At 44.8% G+C, this 22,340-nt stretch overlaps 1 protein-coding gene across 1 annotated transcript in view; it reads left to right on the plus strand.

The window, feature by feature from the left end:
- ANAPC5 (anaphase promoting complex subunit 5) overlaps positions 1 to 22,340 on the plus strand; it is a 152,410-nt gene that overhangs the window by 23,750 nt on the left and 106,320 nt on the right. The window contains exons 3-5 of the mRNA XM_086949880.1: positions 338 to 447; positions 2,904 to 3,114; positions 3,435 to 3,501. Coding sequence (XP_086806006.1) covers positions 338 to 447; positions 2,904 to 3,114; positions 3,435 to 3,501 — 388 coding nt within the window. The remainder of the gene's footprint in view (positions 1 to 337; positions 448 to 2,903; positions 3,115 to 3,434; positions 3,502 to 22,340) is intronic.

Here is a 22,340-nt window from a genome sequence, read left to right on the forward strand (position 1 = left end):
ATACAAATGTTTTGTGCATGGCCCTTCAGTCTGATTGGGTGCCTACACCCGTCAACTCTCTTTAGAGCACCTTCTGTCCAAAATATTCAATGCAGCCATTGTAGCTCAACAATCTGCATCCCAATCAGTACACTGTGGATTTTGTTTAGCATTTTCTTGTATTCTATGTAGGCTTAGATTGTGAAGTGAGTGCTAGTTACAAATCGTTTATGAGAAAATCTATCCATTTTTCTCTTTCAAAGTTGTTTCCATGCTGAAATTCTTATTCAGGAGTGTGGTTGCTTCTCTTCTGCAGAAAGTCCTATGGCATATCCTAATACTTTAATTTCCTTTTCAGAATAAAACTGATGGCCGAGGGGGAGCTGAAGGATATGGAGCAGTTCTTCGATGATCTGGGTGATTCTTTTTCTGGGACAGAACCAGAGGTGCACAAGACGAGTGTCGTAGGTAAGTGATTGTGGAGGCTCAGTGAGAAATTAGACTTCTGAATGTGGATGTCTTAAGCCAGACATTTACCAGCGCTCTTAAAAATAATGAATGATAAAAGGTTTAATGGGTGTTTCAACCAAAGAATATGTTTTGAACACTTTTAAACATATTAGTCCACATTATGTACATACAGACTTGATGTGATCACATTAGGGCCCAATTGCAATTGACCTGCTAAATACAGTTGTGAAGTGCACACCCTTTGATTTGGTCAAGCAGTAGATGCAACATGCGCTGTGTAGTAATGTACCACGGTCAATGTTGTTTCCCTTTCTGAAGTGTACGAAGAGTGCACGTGCTGTTTGCTTTTCAAAATTGCTGGAGGTTTCACCCGTCACAATCTAAGAAAGAAGCCCCTATTTGCGCACCACTGTGATCGTTCCATATTGTTTAGAAGATTGAGCATATGATTAAATATTTTCTCTGGTACTAGATCACTGGAACCCCAGTAAGTGTTGTTGCATCAGCTTATTGTGTAGAATCTGTGATTAATGAAATCAGTAAATGTTTCAGGGACCTCTGACAAGCCTCCATGTATTTGAAGGGTTTTGGTTAAGTCACATATCCTATTTTTTGTTTTGGTAAATGAATGCAAGCAGTCCATGTTGGAAGATTTAATTGAAAAGACACTCTGGTGGAGGAGGGTTTTACTAATCCCAAGACATTTTTAAAATCCAGAATACTTTTTCTCTACTTGAATAGTGTAATATATTTCAGAAATGATGGGCGTTAGTTAATTTGTTTGTGGTGATTTAGGGTAAAACAAACTCTCATCTCATGTGAAGAGCCCTAATTCGCCATATGAGATATCCAGATTGTCTATGATTCTGTAAACCATAGTTGTCCTGTAATGAAATGTGCTATTCCGGGATTATCCTTCTTTGTAAGTCTGACGCGGATCACTGGGTGTGAAGTTATGTAAATCTCCACTAATACCACTACGCTGTTTACATGTTTACATCAATATACTTTTCAAGAATTACTCTGAGGCAGTGTCAATGTATTTTGAGCGTTGAGATGCAAAAAGACTTGGTTATAGTGCAGCCACATGTTTTGCAAATCGGCACCTGAGTTACAGATCGACAGTAAAAATAAGTTGGGACGGAACAGTAAACCTTTGGTCCTTATAAATTGAACAAAGTCATGCTGTAATTTGTGATGGCTGGTCTATCTGATCGTAATGAGGAGGTGATTACAAAAAAAAAGCACAGAGATGCAACTCTACACCACATTCTTTTCCAGTTTTGGATGTCACTGTAGTGCACTTAAAAGAAACAGTTGCCACCTCAAAGCTTCCATTAGAAACAAAAGTGTTCCTTTTTAACATCTGACTATAGACCACTTTCCAGCCCTAGTATGATCGATATTCGCAGAGCCGCTGCATATCACAAATGGAGATCACAATATATCCTGGGTTACGGTCTCATTGACAATTTGTGCGTTGCCATTCCATATCCATGAATAAGTGGTACCATCTTATGTCTGTTGGTGTTAGACGAGCTAGACTGGTTTGTACTACCAATGCTTGTTTCCTCTAGAATTTTCATGTTTTCATTATTGGTGATTAAGTCATGGCTTGTTGTGCATTGTAATTGTATGGAAATGAGTCTGATATATTGAGCTTTTAATTTACTACCCTACATTCAGTATAGTTTAGCTGACAGCAGAGACCAGGTGTGCCTTTGGCTATGTGAACAGATTGCACAAATTGAATTTGAAGAACCAATCCTCCCATTGAATTAATGACGGCTGTGAGCATAAACACGCCTTACCACAGTGTAGAGGCGCTAGCAAATAAAGTGTGTCACAAAGGGTCATTTGTGAAACTCTCCGGCAGTTCCAGAGGATTCTCTCATACTAGCTAAGGGAATTTTTGTATGATTGTGGTCTAGTAGTTCAGCCTGATTCCAAGTCAGGCGCTAAGATCACTTTGGGCAAAAACATGAGCTGGCACCTGAAACCAGGTTACAGGTTGGCTGCAAATTGCTACACTTGTTGGCTGCAAATTGCTACACTTGTTGAATGGTTAGGTAATGCTGTTTGCCGACCCAGGACTGGGAAACGACATGCACAGTTAATGTGTTCTCACCCTTTTTAACATTCAATAATTGGAATGGGGTACAAATTTCACATCTGTTAAATATCTAACCCCACACAGTCCATATTTAGCAAGTGTGAAATTTGCACATAGGAGGCAGTGAACATTATTTCCCTCTTGGAATTGGGTTTTTAGTGTGGATTAACCCTATGGCCCCCAGGTGTCTGTCAACAGTTCAACTTCTTTATTCATTTGTGCAAACTGGTGACCCACGTGGAGGAATTCTTAAGGTAAGACTGCTTCCTCATTGTTCTCATGGACTGCTGTCGTGCACCCAGACGAGCGAGTGGTGCTAACTCACCTCTCCTTTGAATAGGTTTATTTCTCCGTCACATGATCTTAGCCTACAACAAGCTTTCGTTCAGCCAGGTGTACAAGCTCTACACTGCCCTGCAACATTACTTCAGAAATGAGGAGAAAAAATCTGCTACTGCAACCGTGAGCAGCGATGACACCGATATGGACTTGACCACAAGCGACGATGTGGAGGGCAGGATGGAAAAAGAAGAGCTTGATCCTCCACTCAGGTAAGAACCCTTGCCCGTTCGTGTGAGTAGCTTCACGGTTTTCTTGAGAATCGAGGCATATCCACCACATCTTTCTGTGGAGTTAATAAAATAAGCTTTTTTTGATTTTTTTGATTTCAATTCAGCCCCTTTCACTTACAAGTGTTGATTTTTTTATTTTTATTGGGAGACTTCTTCCCCCCCCCCCTTGCTGTTACAATCAGCCCATGCAGATCACAGCAAATATCTTATTTGATTTACTAAGCAGTCTTTTTGTTACTGAGCCGTTCTGCTGCTGTTTTTTAGCAACTTTTGGGTGACTACTCTTATTTTTCTTACAGAGAAGAAGATCTGGCTTGCAGTGGGCCTCTGTCTCAGAAGCAGGCAGAATACTTCCTTTCTCATCAGGTACGTTTGTTTCAAGTTGGTGCAGTGGATGTCACTCTGGGTACGCTGTCTGCGCTACTGACCAGAATTGCTTTGAGTGAGGGAGTGCGTTTTCATTTTTTTACTAGAAAGTGCAAATCTGAGTGACTTCACCGGATATGTAAATTACATCTTTACATAGCTACGAGTCTTAAAGTGCTGACTAAAACATCTCTGGTGCAGATATTCTGCCAGTCATTGTTTCACGACCCCTTCCTTTACATAAGACATCTTGATTATGAATCCCACAATCACCCTTTTATCATCTTCCCGGTGAAGTTAAATGATTCCTTGTCTGTTTTTAATGAAGACCTAAGAAACGTAAAACATTCCTTTTGTAAGTCTACACAATAAGAGGCTGAATTGGGTATTTCAGCATCAGTGAGCACAAATGATTAATCCCCCAATTCACTTGAGATTGCTTCTAGACTGTCATGAAGGCAGCTATCACTTTGCTTTCTAGAATTTTATGAGTTACCCATGTAAAGAAAGAATTAACTGTGACCTAATCTTGGCGTTGAGGGGGAAAGTGGGCACAAAAGGGCAGGGTTGAAAGGTGTCATTCAATGAGAGGAAGACTAGTACAGTGTAGAAGAGAGAACACCTTACCAATGTGTAGGGAAGCTTGAGGTGGGTTGGAATAAGTATTTCAACCTAAGGGGTTCAGCACTTGTTGGTAGCCTCTGTAGGAACACTTTGTACAAAATAAATTCCTAAGCAAAGCGATTTGGGAAAGGACCAAGCATTTGGGAGCAGGGTAGGCTTGTGCAGTTTTCTGTGCTCACCAGTCCAGGATTCTGAAGACTTGTGTGTAACCATCCTCAACTCCAGATATTAGGACTTACTTCAGGTAAACGGAAACCAGTATTTCAGAATCCGCAGGAGCACGAGCAGTGGACATGTGCTATTGAGCAAACCCATCATAAAGAAATGACAAGAGAAGGGGACTGCACCAGAATCCTGAATGAACTGTGTATCTTTAAAACACCTGCCATTGGCTTTTGAAGTGCTCAATTTAGTATCGGACGCCGTGCTTTATTAACTGTTTTCTGAACATGATGTTTATCTCTTGCCACTTGAATCACACTCGAACCCTGTACTCATTGCTTGAAGCAAAGCCACAAAATGGAAATAAGCATCCTATTACTCAAAAATGTGTACTGGTACTTATTCCACATCTTTCTCGAACATGGTGATTCCTTGAACTATAGTGACCTGGATCTCCAATCTCTGACGTGTTTCTGGTTAACAGTAAAGATTCCCCCGTCACTACTGCTTAAATGCCACACTGCTAGCATTACCTGATAATACAGTCTGGCTTATGAGATCAGGTATCATGAAATTAATTTGCATCCTCTAATAATCATCAGTATATGGAAGAAGATGAGTGTTACTGTTTAAATTCCAATTCAGTTCATATATGTACAGGTTTGGTTTGTTCGAATTAAAGTTTAAGGTTAGCATATGCCCTTGGTAGCAATTCTGTTATATAATTTGAATATTGCACAGAGCTGTCGCACAATTACAATCATTGTCTTGTGAGTGGGCTCCTTAGTTGAGTGACTTAGTTGTGAAGTCCCCATTTCATTTTGTGGTCCTGATTTTTAATTTTTTTAAATTAGTTTTGCATTAGCTACAACAAGGAACTTGCGCAGCACCGTTAGCAAGCTTTGTATTGTCTGGCATCTATCTCCATGTTCTAGTTCCGACACCATATGTAAACATGGTAGTCGACAACAGATTGAATGCCCATTTGTCATTCTAGTCGGACAATTCAATGCACTTTGACAGCCCCTGGTTCTTCCCCTGAAGTGTCCCATCCAGCACACAGAACCCCATTCTCCAACCATCTCCATTCTCTTCCCTGAGCCTCCCTAATCCTCTTCCAGTATAGCCAGCCATTTGGCACATATCCTGTTGAACTCTCAGGGCCAGCATGGCAGACTGTGACTTCTGCCTGCAAACACCAGTTCATGTTATCTGACCAGTCAGAGATTCTCTGGATGGTTTTCACTCACCACAAACGTATAATATATTGTTTTGCCACCACCAGGGCTGTGGTGCAAAACAGCAAGTTTATTTAAATAGCGTCATAATCCCCATAATCCTAGCAGGATCAGAGATGGCTTGAGGGCAATCTGAGCCTCTGTCACTATTGGTATTTGTTGCTCCACCTGCAACCAGAATGTAAAGCTTAATTTGTTTTACCCGTCTTATATAATCAAGATCTTGTATAGTAGGCCCTCGACATTGCATCTTAAATTGAACATGTCGGAACCCCGCCTCGATAGCTCTCTCTAGGATAGCAACATGCTTCTGATAGAGCGCTGAGGTTCCGTGACAATTGTAAGTGGTGTTTTCGACTCACACGAATATGGTCGAGTCTAGTATCTATGAACCGCAAATGACGAGTTTAGCAAGTGTGCGCAGTTTCGCTGTGCTAACTTAAACCGTTCGTTTGTTATGTGGGTTTGTCATCTGTACCCACGGGTTCCATCTTAGATACGGCATCCATTTTGTCTCTTGCCCTCAAGTAGCCAGCGAACGGACGCTGCCCGCTTCGCGACCCTGGGACTCCCAAGATATTTGCGGAAGACACATGTTCTTTGAAAGTGTCTTTATGACGAGGGGGATGCTACTGTAAGGCAGATGGCGCCGCTCGAGGCTCATCTTGCCGCACGGGCTTATTGTCTCAGCCGTGCATCTCATTAGGCACGTCCCTTTGATGCCTGTATCTCGTGCTTCTCGACACTCCCCTTTTACACCCTTTCCGATCTCCCCACTGTTTCCGTCTTCCTCTGCACCTGTCTTCGTTCCTGTTTCGATCTACTTTACTGCTGATTGGAATTTGCTAAAGGTGGGAAGATGGGTTTTTACAGTTGGGAACCGCCAAATGTTTCCGCACTTATGTTCCGGATCTTGTGTGTTTCAAAGTGATCTAAGCGACCCCTCTGAGAGCAACTTGTGGGAACCAGGTTGTAAACTATTGTGTATCATGTTATCCTATGGGTAGAAACTGTATAAAAGGAGCGATCCACAAATACAATTTGAAGCAGTCTCCCCGAACTACACTCGATGTACTTCTTGTGACTTCTGTGTTCCCTGCAGTAAATAAACCTTGACTCTTTGACGCCGAAGGAAGTGTCCCGTGTCTCTGTGACTTGTACGCCGGAGCAGGTTACCCACGAAGGTTTCAGGTGTTGTGCCCTGGCACCGCTGGGTCCAAAGAACCCAGTCCTTCAGTTGGCGCCCAACGTGGGGCTGCATCAGTGGTACCGGTCCAAGCCTGACGATCGTGAGGAACTTCGTGTGAAATCTCCGAGGGAAGGTGCACCCCGCTTCATCGATCCTGTTGTCGAAATAAGTGGCCCGAAGACTTTTCCCGCGAAGATTCCCGCCTCCTAACGGCTGCGACGGACTGCTACCCTGACTGTAGACCTGTTTTGGCGCCTGGCGTAGACCTTGGTATAGCGAGACGATAGACGGGCCTTCCTGAGGACGCCATTGATCTTTGAGTTAAGTATTTGTGGGTCGCTCCCAGAGTTCTTTGTTGTAAACACTTTAGCGAGTGTTTTTGTTGTAGACACTTTAGCGGGTGTCTTTGTTGTACACGCTGTGTGAGTGTTTTTGTCGGTGACACTTTGCTAGCGTACTTTGTTGTTGTTGTATTTGTTTGACGACTGCAGCCGCCAAAGACCGAGGGTTTTGTTCTTGCTGGGACTTGGTAAATCCCGTAACCCTTGAAGTTTGTGAAACTCGGCTAGTGTGCAAGATGCCTGGTCGCAGTACTTTGTTCAGTTGCTTTAGACCTTGTGGTGCGGATTCCCTGCTGGAGGACTCATGTCCGATACCTCCGGTTGGAACTCCTACATATGACCTATATAGCAAACATGGGCTAGGCCCGATTGCTTTTAACGATTATTGGATCAAATATACAAAGAAAGACGGCGATCTTCGTTGGCCACCTCACGGTAGCTTCGAAGCGTCGATCTTAGATAATTTGGAAATAAAGTTGTTCGAACGTAAATCAAGGCCGGCCATGTTTGATGCCTTTCGGTTCTGGCGCAAAGAAGCCCGACAGAAAGAGATCAGACAAAATAAACGTAGTCAGCGAGATACTGTTGCTACTATAGTAAAGAAAGCTGAGCAGTTTCAGCGTGATAAGGAGGATAAGGATAAGGAAGTGTTTGAGAGATTACAGCGTATGTCCATAGACAAATGCTATCCTGTTTTGTCTACGGAGTCGGATAAGAAGGAAGAGGCAGTTGAGGATTCTTTAATGTCCTATCTTATGAAGTCGCCACCTCCGTACGTACAGGGTACCGCAGCTCCTGTGGTCCCTGCCGTACCTGTCCCACCAGTTCCTCAACCTGCACCCGCTCTTCCGACTGTTCCTGCTCCTGTGCCTGTGTCTATTCCTACTGCTCCTCCGCTTCCACATACTCCTGTTCCCGCTACTGCTCACGCTACTGCTCCTGTGTTGTTAACCCCTGTTGCTGCTAACGTCTCTACTCCTTCTCTTGTTAGTCCTGTGTCTTACTCTTCTCCCTCTACTCGTAATCGTGATTCTCCCCTTGCGACAAACTTCTTTCAGTCGCTCGGACCTGTTTTTGGGTCTGCAGGTTCCGATGGTCCACAGAGACGTAGCCAGCTTCCTGGTAATAGAGAACGTGTTGCGCTATACAATATGGCGATGGGTTGGATGATAAACCCTGTTAGAAATCCACCTCGTGTTGTCCTCGAAACGTTTGATCAATTCAACATACCTACTCAGAGATATGTGTTTGATGAAATGTGCAAGTTCTTACATGATCAGATAGCGGCTGTTGCGCCTGACGAGGTGCTGACCGCCCTGTCTGAACTCCGGCTTCAGTTCGCAACTGGACTGATAGTCGACACTAATGTCCGACGTGCTATTGAACGGTTGCTATCTCTTCGTCCTGCTCCTATTCCTCATGCATTGTTCGTTGAGGACATTGAACAACGAGATGGGTCTGGCCAATATCCTATGCGAGAAGTTCCGCCAGTTTGGGTACCCGCTGATAATACTAATGCTAATGCTCCAATACCAGCACATTTCCAGAGAGTGTGGATACACCTCCCTTGGAAACGATCGGAAGTGCTTCAGGTGAAACAAACTTTGCCTGATCCTCGCAAAAATCCTGCGGGGTATTACAAAGAATTATCGCAGCTCGTAGACGCTACGATAATGAATCTGGCCGATATCGACATGTTGTTTGGCAATGTCGTACCGCAACCGGTATGGGCCAAGATTCGTCACCAAGATCACGCGAATGAATTAGGTGGTGATTGGGCTGCCATTACAGCGGCAGACGCTGGACAAGTGGCTGCTACTAAACCCGATCAGTTGATTGAACTTCTTCCCCAGCGAATCATTACGTTAATGAAAACGCTTATGCCAGCTATGAGGGTAAATTGGGACAAGTTGTCAGCCTGTAAGCAGAAGAAAGATGAGAGTGTTTCAGACTTCTTTACGAGGTTCGAGGAAACATTCGTCGATCATAGTGGGCAGGATATGGGTACTGAGGGTGGACAGAGGTTGTTTGTGGATAAATTTGTATCGAACTTATTGCCCGACTTGTGCAATAAATTGAAAAATTCAGAAAGTGCGTGGGCCGTTTCTACCTCAGCTCAGATTCTGGCTACGGCACAATATTACGAAAATAGAGAAAAAGAGGAAAATGACCGTGCCGATAAAAAGACGAAAGAGCTGAAAACTAAAGTGTTGTTACAACAAGCATATCCGCCGCGTTCTAATCAGAATGCGCCTCAGCAGAATAGATCGCAGTCGCAATCGAATCGATCGCAGCCGCGTAATGATTCATCTTTTCAGAGATCTTCGTTGGGGTACAACCAATGTGCTTATTGTAGACAGGAGGGACACATTAAATTCAATTGTCCTGCTTTAAATGACCGTAGTGGTGGTAATTCGTCTAGAGGAGGTCGTGGTGGTGCACAGCACGCATCACGTGGTAGAGGTCGTGGTGCTCAGAACGACCGTTCTGATAACTCGTCAAATTCTAATAATTGTTTCGACCAACGTGGATCATCGCAAGGACGATCTGCGCAGTACAATGTAGACGATTATTACGTCGATCAGGGAACTGACGATAGTAATTACTAGGACAGCCAAAGACAAGGAGAGGGAGTGGTATCAGTTCCGGTTGATCAGAGAGGGCCTTACGTCGCAGTTGCTACATCGGGCGTCGTTGAGCCTTTTCTGTTGGACACTGGTGCAGCGAAAAGTTCTATCATGCATTCGAAACTCCCTGGCGCACCTTTGTCTGGCTTAACAAATGTATCTGTTGGATTCTCTGGCGCCCCCGTTAGCAATCCAGTTTCGCGCCCTTTGCCCCTTAAAATTGGGCCTCGTGAGCTCGAAGCTCCGTTGATTTTAACCACTGGTTGTGGTGAAAATCTTTTGGGTCTGGATTTGCTTAAACGCTTGTATGCGACTTTGTATTGTTCTCCTGCGGGTGTAAAGCTTACGTTCGGAGAGAAAGTAGTCTCTCCCATGTATTTGTCCCTCGATAAGCTTCCACCGGAATTGGATTCTCTTCCTGCATCTTTGTGGGCGACGGGTCCAAACGACGTGGGCCTACTTGATATCTCCCCTTATGTTGTTCAGTTGAAATCGAATGTGCGATTGCCACGTATTCCCCAATATCGTATCTCCCTGGATGGTGAACGAGCTTTGTTAGCGATCATCTATGATTTGATCGAGAAAGATGTCATTGAAGAAACTCGGGGAAACGTGTGCAATAGTCCTGTACTGCCCATTCTTAAACGTACTGATCCTACCAAACCGCCTGTTTATCGTTTTGTTATTGATTTACGGGAGGTAAATAAAATTGTGGTTCCTCAATTCCCTGTTGTGCCTGACATTACGGCGCTACTGACTCTGATTCCAGCTACGGCTTCATGGTTTTCGGTGATTGATTTGAAAAATGCGTTTTTCAGCATCCCGATTGCCGAAGAGAGCAGGGACCTTTTCGGTTTCTCTCTTGGTGGACGTAGCTTCCGGTTCAAACGCGCTCCTCAGGGCTACTGTGAAAGTCCATCGATTTACAGTCAAGCTTTGAAGGGTCAACTAGATGCGTTTAGGTTGCCGGTTGGTGCGGCTTTAATCCAATACGTCGACGACTTATTGGTGGCTGCTGATACTCAGGACATTTGCAAAATTGCTACAGTGTCGTTGCTGCAACATCTCTGTGAGTTAAATCACAAGGTGTCACCTTCTAAACTCCAATATTGTTGTCAAGAAGTAACCTATCTAGGTCACTTATTGTCAAAGGAGGGAAGGAGATTGACCCCAGAGAGAATTGCAGCGATTGCGCGCATGGCTGTGCCACAAACCCAAAGAGATGTGCGTGCCTTTCTAGGTATCACATCGTACTGCAGGCAGTGGATTCCTAATTTTTCATTGCTAGCGAAACCATTGGTGGCTCTTACGTGCAAGGATGTTTCGACTCCTTTACCATGGACGGAAGAATGTCAGAAACGTTTTTCTGAATTACGTGATTCATTGTGTTCGGCCCCTGTGTTAGGTACCCCTGATTACAGCAAGCCGTTCACGTTATATGTTCACGAGAGGGAAGGTTGTGCTTTAAGCGTCTTAACGCAACCTTTTGGTGGTAAGCAACGTCCATGTGCATATTTTTCCTCGACCTTAGACCCAGTAGCTAGAGCATTGCCGAGTTGTTTGAGAGCAACTGCGGCAGCTGCGGTCTCCATCCGACAATCAGCAGGATTGGTCATGGATAATATGCTTACGGTGATGGTTCCGCATGCAGTCGATACTCTTTTGAACCGTACGAAAACTCAGCACTTGACGAGTGCGAGGTTATCTGGGTACGAATTGACGCTCTTGGCAAGCCACATTCAGATAAAACGTTGTAATGTCCTAAATCCGGCAACTTTGTTACCAATTAGTGCAGAGTCAGATGCAGTAACAGAACATGACTGTTACTTGCGGACAGAGGAGGAAACAAAAGGTCGTGTGGACCTTAAAAACACCCCATTGGAAGACCCGGATGGCATCCTGTATGTGGATGGGTCATGTTTTAAATTGCCGAATGGTGATGTGACTACTGCTTATGCTGTGGTGACATTGAATACTGTTGTTGAGACTGCGAGATTGAATCAGAATTCTGCCCAAGCTGCAGAGCTGATCGCTCTTACTAGAGCATGTGTATTAGCAAAAGGTAAACGTGTGAATGTGTACACCGATAGTCAGTATGCTTTCGGTGTAGCGCATAGTTTCGGACGATTGTGGCGAGAACGTGGTTTCTTGACGTCACATGGCACGAAAATACAGCATGGCCAGCTTGTGAACGATCTTTTGGATGCATTGACTTTGCCTGCTCAAGTTGCAATTGTTAAATGTAGTGCGCATCGTAAGGTGACGGATGATGTTGGTCGTGGTAATGCGTTTGCAGATGAGATTGCTAAGGAGACTGCCCGGAACCTTAGCACTCGAATGTATGTGACGAATTCGGTTAGGTGGCCTACAGAATCAAGTATGTGTGAGAATACTATAGAGAGTGTGAAAGCAATTCAGAATGAGGCCACCGACACTGAAAAGATGAAGTGGAAAGAAAGTACGGGAAGGTTGGATGTGAATGGTTGCTGGATTGATTTGTCAGATCAGAAAAGATGGATGTTGCCTGATGCGTATGTACTGGCCGTTGTGCAAATGGCACATGGGTTAGCACATATTAGCGCGAAAGGTATTTGCAAGTTGTTGGCTGATGTGTGGAAGAATGATGGAATTACTAAGTGTGCTGAACGTTTGGTGAAGAATTGTATGGTGTGTATAATGTACAATCCTGGCAAAGGAACCCCAACTCCCCCTGGCAGTTTTGCTCCTCCTTCGTATCCCTTTGAGGTGATCCAATTGGACTTCATCCATATGGAGCGATGCAATAACCTGAAATACGTTTTGGTTGTGGTTTGCGCATTCTCCCGATGGATCGAGGCCTATCCCCTCAAAGATAATACTGCCTTGTCTACTGCGAAAATCCTACTGAAGGAATACTTTCCTCGGTATGGAATGCCTAGAGTCGTGTGGTCAGATAACGGAAGTGAGTTTGTTGGAAGTGTGATGAGGAGTGTGTGTAAGGGCCTTGGAATTAGTCAGAAATTCCACAGCGCCAATCATCCCCAGTCAGCTGGATTGGTTGAAGGGTACAATGGCACCCTTAAACTGAAATTAGCGAAGATCCAGGCTACGACTGGACTTTCGTGGCCTGACGCTTTGCCTCTAGCATTACTGTCAACTAGGGCGACTGTACACTCCCGAATAGGGCTTAGTCCCTATGAAATAGTGTTCGGCCGTCCTGCGAATGTGTGGGGGGTTCCTAGGCCAGGTATGTTCGTTGATCTTGAGTACCCGATGTTGATTGACTACTTACATGACTTGACTGCTAAACTGAGGTTAATTCATCAACAGGTTTACGACGCCTTGCCGACGCAGACGGAGGGTCCAGGCCACCAGCTCCAGCCTGGTGATTGGGTTGTCACCCGAAATTTTTCGCGCAAGAAGAATCTGGACCCCCGCTTTGTTGGACCTCACCAGGTGCTTTTGGCCACGAGGACTGCCGTTCGTCTTGAGGGACGGAAGAACTGGGTACATGCTACCCATTGTAAGCGAGTCCCTATTCCTTTGCCGGCAGACCCGTGGGTGAGGAAAGGCATTGCGTCAACAGAAGCAGCGACATTGCCGGCGTTTGTACCTTTCAGTGACGCACAACTTGTTGGTGAACACTCAGCGCAGCAGAAAGCCATTGTTGGAACATTGTCAGCAAGAGACTCAAGACCAGACCAACGAACTGATCAGCAGGACGCTGTCTCTTCGACAGATCCTTTGTTTGACGAGCAGACACGTCCTGGGAAACATCGATATTCTTTGCGTTCTCATACTAAGGACAAATAAATTTTTTTTCTTGCTTTGCTGAAACTGATAACTGCAATATCTTCGTTTCCCCTGATCAACTGTGAACAATTCGTATCACTGAAAATTGTTTTGTACATATATCAAGATTTTTTTCTTGTATCTTTTTCCTTCCACAGCTGAATTATTTGTGCTAAATAAAATACATATTGTGTATTAAGGGCCGTAGGGCCGCGCGCGTACTTCCTTCTGGACAGTAGGTCTTGACGTTAGGTTAAAGGCCGTCGGTTCCTAGGAACTCCTGGGAATTGACTATTGCTGCACAGAACGAAGTGCGTCAAGAAACGTTGCGGACGGTCATAGGGAAATGGCATTTTTGAAGCTGAATGATTTGGAAGGAGCTCAGGCATATAGAGTCAAGCTGCAGAAACTTAGTCGTACGAAATGTTTTGTATCCCAATTGTTTGTATTGTTTTTAACTGCTTCCGCATTTTTGGCGGGTGGGGTGTATTACACTATGTCTTACTTCTTACTTCCTACCCCTACTCCTACTCCTTACCCTAACATTACTTCTACTGCTTCTCCTCATTCCTTTCATATGTTACCAGAACACGAACAGGCTAGACGTGTAGAATTCCGCAACAATTCCTTTATCCAGCTCCTCCATCAGCATCAGTTAGTGGTTAACACTACTAATTGTTGGGTGTGTGGGTTGATGCCACATACTACGGGTAAGGGAATTCCATATCTGGTGTTACCGTATAGTTCCCAAGGGTCAGCTCGAGCATACCAAACAATGCTTCGAAGCGCACTAGGTTTCCACCCCTCTCCAGAACGTTCCCCCAAACCGGGTCCTACCTCATGGCAGTGGGTGGTATCGATGATAATACAGGATTTGGAAGATGAGATCCATGATGCTTATCTCATCCCTAAGGCAGAGGTACAAGCCTATAGGGCACCGAATAGAGGGGAATATAGTACGTTCACTAATGAAAAGCAGCTTAAAAGCTCGTCTCCAATATGGGTCGTACCCCACACTGGTAATCTTTGTCTTGTGGGTCGTGGCTCGCAAGCCTCACTTGGAGTAAGTGCTTGCACTGAAAGTTACGTTCTGTCAATGTCCCCGATCCCTGTGCTTCTGGCTGCCAAGGGTACGTACTTCATCTGTCATGATCGTGCATATACATGGTTGCCCGCAGACTTCATGGGCTCATGTTTTGTTGCAAATCTGTTGCCTCCGACGTTCACTGTAGATGCCGATTACCACAAGACTAGAGTTGTACGAGGCGTAATTAGTGAAGAGGATACTGCCGGTCAAGAGGCAGGAGACTTTTTCAAGGGTTTCCTCCCGTTTTGGGGACCTATGGTTAATAGTAGGAACCTGAGACATTTGACTCGAGTGGTAGAATCGACAGCTAACATTACTGCCAGTGCCCTTGGTAATATCACCACAGAACTTCAGGCGGAGAGACTTATGACATTACAAAACCGTATGGTTTTAGATGTTGTCTTAGCAGATCGCGGTGGGGTATGTAAAGTGATCCATTCGAGCTGTTGCATTTTCATTCCAGATAATGCTCCTACTGTCTATCAAGCCATCTCGAAGTTGCACAAGATCTCCGAATCCATACACGTGGATGTAGGGGATTGGACGCTACTTGGTTGGTTTTGGGGCCTGGTGTCGACTTGGGGTTGGAAGATTCTGACGATCATCGGGGTTGTGGTAGTGTTCCTGTTCACGTGTTGCCTTTGTGTGCAGTGTGGTCCTGCCTTATGTGGCCTCTGTGCTACAACGTGTATGAGACAACCATCTGTTACCAAGGGGACTCGGTTGGACAGAGCTATGCTACAACGACATCTTGATGGTCTGATGAATATCGAGTATGATTCCGACTAGTGCTTGCCTACATGAGGGCAAAAGGAGCGTCTGAGGTTCCGTGACAATTGTAAGTGGTGTTTTCGACTCACACGAATATGGTCGAGTCTAGTATCTATGAACCGCAAATGACGAGTTTAGCAAGTGTGCGCAGTTTCGCTGTGCTAACTTAAACCGTTCGTTTGTTATGTGGGTTTGTCATCTGTACCCACGGGTTCCATCTTAGATACGGCATCCATTTTGTCTCTTGCCCTCAAGTAGCCAGCGAACGGACGCTGCCCGCTTCGCGACCCTGGGACTCCCAAGATATTTGCGGAAGACACATGTTCTTTGAAAGTGTCTTTATGACGAGGGGGATGCTACTGTAAGGCAGATGGCGCCGCTCGAGGCTCATCTTGCCGCACGGGCTTATTGTCTCAGCCGTGCATCTCATTAGGCACGTCCCTTTGATGCCTGTATCTCGTGCTTCTCGACACTCCCCTTTTACACCCTTTCCGATCTCCCCACTGTTTCCGTCTTCCTCTGCACCTGTCTTCGTTCCTGTTTCGATCTACTTTACTGCTGATTGGAATTTGCTAAAGGTGGGAAGATGGGTTTTTACAGTTGGGAACCGCCAAATGTTTCCGCACTTATGTTCCGGATCTTGTGTGTTTCAAAGTGATCTAAGCGACCCCTCTGAGAGCAACTTGTGGGAACCAGGTTGTAAACTATTGTGTATCATGTTATCCTATGGGTAGAAACTGTATAAAAGGAGCGATCCACAAATACAATTTGAAGCAGTCTCCCCGAACTACACTCGATGTACTTCTTGTGACTTCTGTGTTCCCTGCAGTAAATAAACCTTGACTCTTTGACGCCGAAGGAAGTGTCCCGTGTCTCTGTGACTTGTACGCCGGAGCAGGTTACCCACGAAGGTTTCAGGTGTTGTGCCCTGGCACCGCTGGGTCCAAAGAACCCAGTCCTTCAGCGCGCAGGTCACCCGGGTCACAAGTTTACCAATTTTTTCCCCGCGCACTGGGCCCTGACGCGAGTGACCAAGACTGAGTTTTGCGTGAACCGGGTGATTTCTTGCATGCCACTATGAGTAATTCGGGGGGTGACTCTTACACCACTTACTATTCATGTACCTGACTTACCACAGGCACATTACTCCCGACGGATCAGGAGCTAGCAGTGGACAGGTGACAGGTTTCCTAGGAAAGAATATATTCTATAAACCAAAATACATTTATCCACTTTATGTACTGTAAAATGACCACAGACACCTGATGAGTTTTCAAGGCTTTATAAAAAGATTTTAGAATGGATATGTAACAATAACAAGCCAAATGCACAGTAACACATCTATCAGTAAAACCAAAGCCACAATATAGCTATAGATTAGGGCAAGTACCTGTAGAATATTTGGGAACACTATAGGATATGAGCATTTAGTGAACACGCTATTCAACACAAGTTTAAACTAAAGCGAGGGACCTAGAATGTATATTTAGACTAAGCTACTCATGCTATTCTTACTAAGTTCACTGCAACCATGCTAAAGGAAAGGGAAAAACAGGAACACACTAATAAAATATGACAGTTTTGATAATCTTCTACAGGTGGGGAGAGAAGTGGAACAATTCTAATAAACAATTGCATATAATTTGCATTTCAAGGTGATAGGGCAATATCACAGGCAAGAGTGCTTTATTAAGGAAAAGAAGAGAAAGTGAGAGAAAGACGCAAACCCACAGAATAATATTTACCTAATTAGGAATGAAGACTAACTTTGGCCACGGGTCAGTTTGGAAGGACGGGGACAAGGACCCTCAGAAAAGGAATGCCAGAATGCGAGCAGGTACAGCTCACGGGCAGTCAGGACAGGATACCCCTCAGGTTTGGGTCAGGACTGGGCTCACCAAGGTACGACCAACACCCACAGCTTTGGATGCGACGCCTGCGTTACCCCTCTCTGCAAGTAATCCGCCAGTAACCCAGATTGGGTTTTCGAATTTCCCAGCAAAGTGCTTCGCCAGCACTTAAGACTATTTCCACCCCTAGGAGTTTGTGGAAAGGATGGACAGAGTGCTCCGCAGCACTCTAGATTGAGCACCTATAGAGTTCGTAGGGTCAGTGACAGGTCTGCTACTCAGACAAGTCGGACAATTTTCCTAAGCTACACTAGGGCAATTATACTGTTTGGGGACCCTTAGACCACCCACCAATGTTGCAAGTGACAGTTTCGTACATTATGATTGGTCAGGAGAGGTGACCTGGTCATTGTCACCTCCTAGAATTCAGAGTTCCCATCATAATTATGAAAATTTGCACACCCGCCCCTTGGGTTCACGTTCCCAGGCATAGGAATACAGCAAGACAATACAGTACATAGTAGGTAGCAACAGTGTTGCTTCTTCCAAGGTAAGATTTTGTCTCTCGGAGAAGTTTTCTCAGGCGCATTGGGCTTCAGGAGCCAGCTGGCTTGTTTTAGCTTCTGCGCAGTGAGGTTTCTCTCAGGTCACATGACAGTTCTCAGAGGAGCTTCATAATGGCGTTGCTCATGTTTTACCGGCCCCCCAGAGACGCGATACATGAAAAGTAAGCGAGAACAAATTAGAATCATACAAAAAAATGATCACCCTGTATACCGTGATAGATCTAAACACACCCCTTATTTTATAACAGCAATAGTATTAAATTTTAGAGCGAAAAGACAGATAGGCGAAAGCAGCAGTAGCAAGCAGAGAGCATGGTGAGGCACAAGCGGCCATTTTAGCATCAATGCGCATGAGCAATACAATCCCTCCAAAATGCGAGTGCGTCACATCACATGGGTATGACCGACGCATGCGCAGACTGGATTTCTGCAAAGCAGCCATTTCCTTAGTGCAAGCATTGTGAGGATGAAAAGACACACAGGCAAGCCTCTCGGGAACGCCCGCGTGTTGGGGAAAATGCTAAATATAAGACGGACAGTTGGATTAATATGATTATACGTTAAGCGAGGTTCATGAGTGTGAGCAAGTCGCTTTACGTGCGAATCCTTGCTCCATCAATCCCCTCTTTGATGATATTTACTATCATCACTACAAAGGAAACAGATGCCAACTTTCATTCTTCCATATCATGCATCTCAATCTCGACAAATTTATTATTTAGTTTTCTCTCAGCTTCTCTATGAGAGTGGTGATTCATCACCTTCTTGTAGATTTGATTCCTTAATTCTTCTAATTCTAATTCATCAATGTTTCGTTTCACCCCTCTCTTATTTGCTGTGTACTTCTTTTTACACTTTTGGCATTTACAGCAGATGAATATGATCAGAACAACCACACCTATTCCGATTATTGGCATCAGTATTTTCCACAGAAGATTTCTATCTAGGTTAGAAAACCAACTACCTATTGAGGAGAGACCTCCAGTCAGTCTCGTCCAGGCACTGTCAACCTCTAATGGTTTGAGCTCTTTTTCCAAATTAGTTATATTTCGTACATATCTTTTAAGTTCAATACTTTTGTCAGGTATGTAGGTGCAACAATGTTGCGCCTTCAGCATTCTACAGACTCCGCCCTCTTTTGCCAATAAGGTGTCAAGAGCAAGGCGATTCTGCAAAACCATTGATCTGATCGCAACCATTTCAGTATTGACCAGCAGGAATCCGGCAGCAGTGTCAGTAGATAACCGATCCACTACTGTAGATAATTTGCAAATTCTGTGTGTGTTCAGAACTACCCCCATTCCAGGTATCAGTGCACTGAAAATATCACCTATGATTTCTCCTACACTCTCACGTTTACTACGCACTAAGCCATTAGTGTCTTCATCATTGCTTCCAGCAGCATTATTCACATGGTATATTTTCGGGAAAACAATGCCAAAGTAGCAGCTTCCATACCAGTGATCCGGCAATTTAAAATAAGCCTTGTTCCCACATATATAATATATTCCGGGAAACAGAGGTTCTGACCCATTTTTGAAACCCCAACCTCCAATTACCTTATAATTATGTTCACACTCGCTGGAACCAATGAATACATTGTTATAATATTCTGTCCTTTCTCTATGGAGACAAAGTTTTCCTTTCCGTTCAAAATCCAGCAACAAAGCAGGATTAGCTTCGCCTTGTGAGGTGTTATCCATGTGCTCGGCCCACCTAGGGACTCTATCCTTTTCATCATTTGCCTTTTTCTGAAACTTTTCCCTCCTTCTGTCTGCCATTTTTATAAACATCTTTTCCTGCTCTTGCAAGGAACAGGTCAGATTTTCTTGCCGTGCTTCATCTAAGTCTATGTCACCTATAGTCAGGAAATATTCACCCATGTAACGGGTTACCTCCCTTTTAACATGGACAAGGTTCAGATGTCCTCTAATAGGAAGTTCAGAAAATACTACGTCAGCATTTGAATAGTAGTACTGCAAAGTGCTTCTATAAAACAAGCTAGCTAATATACTGCAGGAAATTCCGCAGGTTAGGGGTAAGTGGTGATATGTCACACCTTCAGCTACAGATGTGGGTAGCTTCATGCAGACATAACAGTCTTCTATTTCCATAGCTTCTACATAATGCACTAACAGGTTAGCGAAAACTTTTAAATGCGTCCTATTTTTCATTTTGTGAAAGTGCAGTTCACCCTCATCTGATGCTTCTAAATTTTGTCGTGTCTGTCTTTGCCTAACTGAATTGTCATGTCGTTCTAAGCTTCGTGGTGTTTCTGCAGTCTGTGCAACGTCTGTGACTAATATTTCAGGTTCAGTAGGGGACAGGTTAGGATCTTTACTTATCATAAAAGGTATAAAGACTGTTAATCCTATCCACATCACTATTAGCATAGCTACACTACATAAGCATATTTTACAGCAAGTTTTACAACACCCAAATCTGGACCTTCCAGCTACGTTTGAATCAGACATTTTAGCTTACAGGTTGCTTTTGCAACCCCTCTTCGTTTCTTTACACCAAGGCTTCGCTCTGTTTTGTCTCAAGGAGGGTCTTCGTCCGAACTCCGATCAGTGATAGACTCTTCGTCACTTTTGCCACTGCGATTAGGCTCATCAATTTCTTCCAGCACCAGGTATGTCCATTCGGGGCTCCGATACAGTCTATTCTGTTTCTTCACTCTGTCGCTCTTTCTCAGAGACTTGCCTCGGGCTGCTTTTCTTTCACTTTCAGCCCTCTTACGGTCTTTCAGTTTCTCCTCGACTGTTTTTATTCGGAGTCTTAGCCTTTTGACGTACCTGGGTGTACTTTTGCTTCTGTGACTTTCAGTGGTCGAGGACACTTGGCCTTCCTCGTGCACTCTTTTAATTTTTTCCTTGTGCTTGACAGAGTCTATTTCCCTCCCTGTCTGACTAGTTCCAGGTCTTTCATCTATTTCTTCTGCCTGGTCCTCAAACTGGTCCTGTTCAGGTTCGCTTTGTAGGTTTTCTTTGCTTTCAGGTGAACAGGATTCTGATTCCTGAACACGTTCATCTATTTCTATCTGCTCTGGTTCATGCACTTCGTTCTCTTCACTTTCTTCCGCATGAACTTCAGCTTTGACCACTATCTGTCCCTTTCCAGACTCCGGAGTTTCAGGTGGAGTGTCGACGTCTTGATCTGTCCCTACTTGGCCTATTCCCCTGATCAGGTGTGATGTGTGTCTCGTTGACCTGACCTTCGTCCTCTAGTTCTGTCTCACCTGGACTATCCCACTCACTGTCTAGGTAGGAATATTTCCTGGTTCGTATTGGATCATGAACCTGGTCGTCGGCAGGGTACCACTCAACGTCTCGACTTGTGCTCGGCAGTTCGATGTCAGCGAGATCCGGACTCTCCTCGGGAGTCTCCTCAGCGGCGCTGCCTTCAGCTTCAGTCGCGTTTTCTCCGGTTACCCGCTTTGTGTGGCTGGCATGGATCCACTTCGGCACACCAGCACACTTTACAGCAGTAGTGGTGACAAGGATCACTTGTCTTGGCTTTCCCCACTTTGGTCCAAGGCAACTCTTCCGGGTATGTTTCTTTAACACCACCCAATCACCTGGTTGTAGCTTATGTGCTGGAGTCTTTGGCCATTCGTCAGCTGTCTCTCCAATCTGGTGGGAGATAGAACGCACTTGGTCACCCAGCTGCTTGCAGTATTCTAGCACCAAATCATCAGTACTGCTTAGCAGTTTGTGTCCAGGTACCCATGCTTGTCGCATCACTCTCCCCATTAGTACCTCATGGGGGCTCAGGCCTGTTTTTCGATTTAGAATACTTCTCAGACTCATCAGCACAAGGGGCAAAGCGTCTGTCCAGTTCATTTTGGTGGAATCACACATCTTCGCCAACCTGGACTTTATCGTGCCATTTATCTGTTCAACCACCCCAGACGCCTCGGGATGGTAGGCACAGTGCAGTCTTTGCTTCATTTTAAAGGCCTTACAGAGCTCTTCTAGGACGTCGTTGGCAAAATGCCAACCTTGGTCTGTTTCAATCGTCTCAGGAATGCCATACCTAGGTATCAACTCCCTGAGCAATAATTTGGCTACAGTCAAGGCATCATTTTTCTTTGCTGGGTAAGCCTCCACCCACCGGGAAAACAGGCACACTATAACCAGGACGTACCTATATCCCTTGCACTTGGACATTGTTATAAAGTCAGCCTGCATCCTAACAAAGGGACCTACTGCCTTTCCAATGGTACTTTGCTCCACTACCGTCTTCTTTCCTGCATTGAATTGCTGACACACTAGGCACCTCTGGCAAAACCTTTCTGCTTGGTTCCTGAATTTTGAATTGTAGAACACCCTGTCAAACACCCGACACATGGCATCCCTTCCCATATGTGTTGGTTCATGTATCATTCGGACCATGGGATCTATCAGACTGTCGGGCAGCACGGGCACTCCATTTTTGTCTACCACCACACCGTCATTCCTCATTCTGCATTCATTCTCACTCCATCTACCTTTTTCTTCCCTGCCTGTTGACTGTTGTAAGCCTTTTAATTCATCCCACGTTGACACACTATTAAACAACATCAGTTGGCAGCTGTGTCCACCCCACAACCCAATTTGGAGGGACATTTG

This window comes from Lissotriton vulgaris, unplaced genomic scaffold, assembly GCF_964263255.1.
Source record: "Lissotriton vulgaris unplaced genomic scaffold, aLisVul1.2 SCAFFOLD_1442, whole genome shotgun sequence".
Classification (NCBI taxonomy): Eukaryota; Metazoa; Chordata; class Amphibia; order Caudata; family Salamandridae; genus Lissotriton; species Lissotriton vulgaris.